The sequence below is a fragment of the Austrofundulus limnaeus genome, unplaced genomic scaffold (assembly GCF_001266775.1).
Source record: "Austrofundulus limnaeus strain Quisiro unplaced genomic scaffold, Austrofundulus_limnaeus-1.0 Scaffold38, whole genome shotgun sequence".
Lineage (NCBI taxonomy): Eukaryota > Metazoa > Chordata > Actinopteri > Cyprinodontiformes > Rivulidae > Austrofundulus > Austrofundulus limnaeus.
The window spans coordinates 969,649-970,159 of record NW_013952440.1 but is presented as its reverse complement, the minus strand read 5'-3'; the positions used below and the strand labels follow the sequence as shown (position 1 = coordinate 970,159).

General features: G+C 48.9%; 1 protein-coding gene across 1 annotated transcript; it reads left to right on the top strand.

The window, feature by feature from the left end:
* Nucleotides 1-180: 180 nt before the first annotated feature.
* Nucleotides 181-511, top strand: LOC106516515 (zinc finger protein 598; the record flags this gene model as incomplete). The annotated part of the gene is given in 1 exon segment (XM_014006918.1): nt 181-511. A coding segment is annotated over 1 exon segment (174 nt), but the record flags the coding sequence as incomplete, so codon positions are not given.

The following is a 511-nucleotide window of genomic DNA, read 5'->3' as shown; positions in this document are numbered from 1 at the left end:
GGGGGGCTTATTATATATGTAAACGTCCAAAGGGATTGACATGTATGTATGTAGTCAATCAAACAAAAATKAATAATTTGCTTTCCACATCCGCGACAGAACACACGTGTACAGTGTGACAGCCGGCGCAGATCTCACACATGAGTGATGGGTCTCAGGGCTCAAAGGCGCAGCAGTACGGAGATCAGTCCGCCCACACACCRTACAAATCGTTTATACATCAGCCGTAACGTGACGCTACACCCGGCAGTCAAGTTCACGCTTTCACATTACGTAAGCGCCTCACAGGCTCACCCAAACAGTGCTAAGGTTCCTGTTATTTTATTTTCCCAACGAGATGGATTCAACAACCACTAAAGACTCAGAGAAGACTTGCGTCTTGTGCTGTCAAGACAACGATATCTTCGCCTTGGGAAAATGCGACCACCCGGTGTGCTACCGTTGCTCCACCAAAATGAGGGTGCTGTGCGACCAGAAGTACTGCGCTGTCTGCCGCGAGGAGCTTGACAAG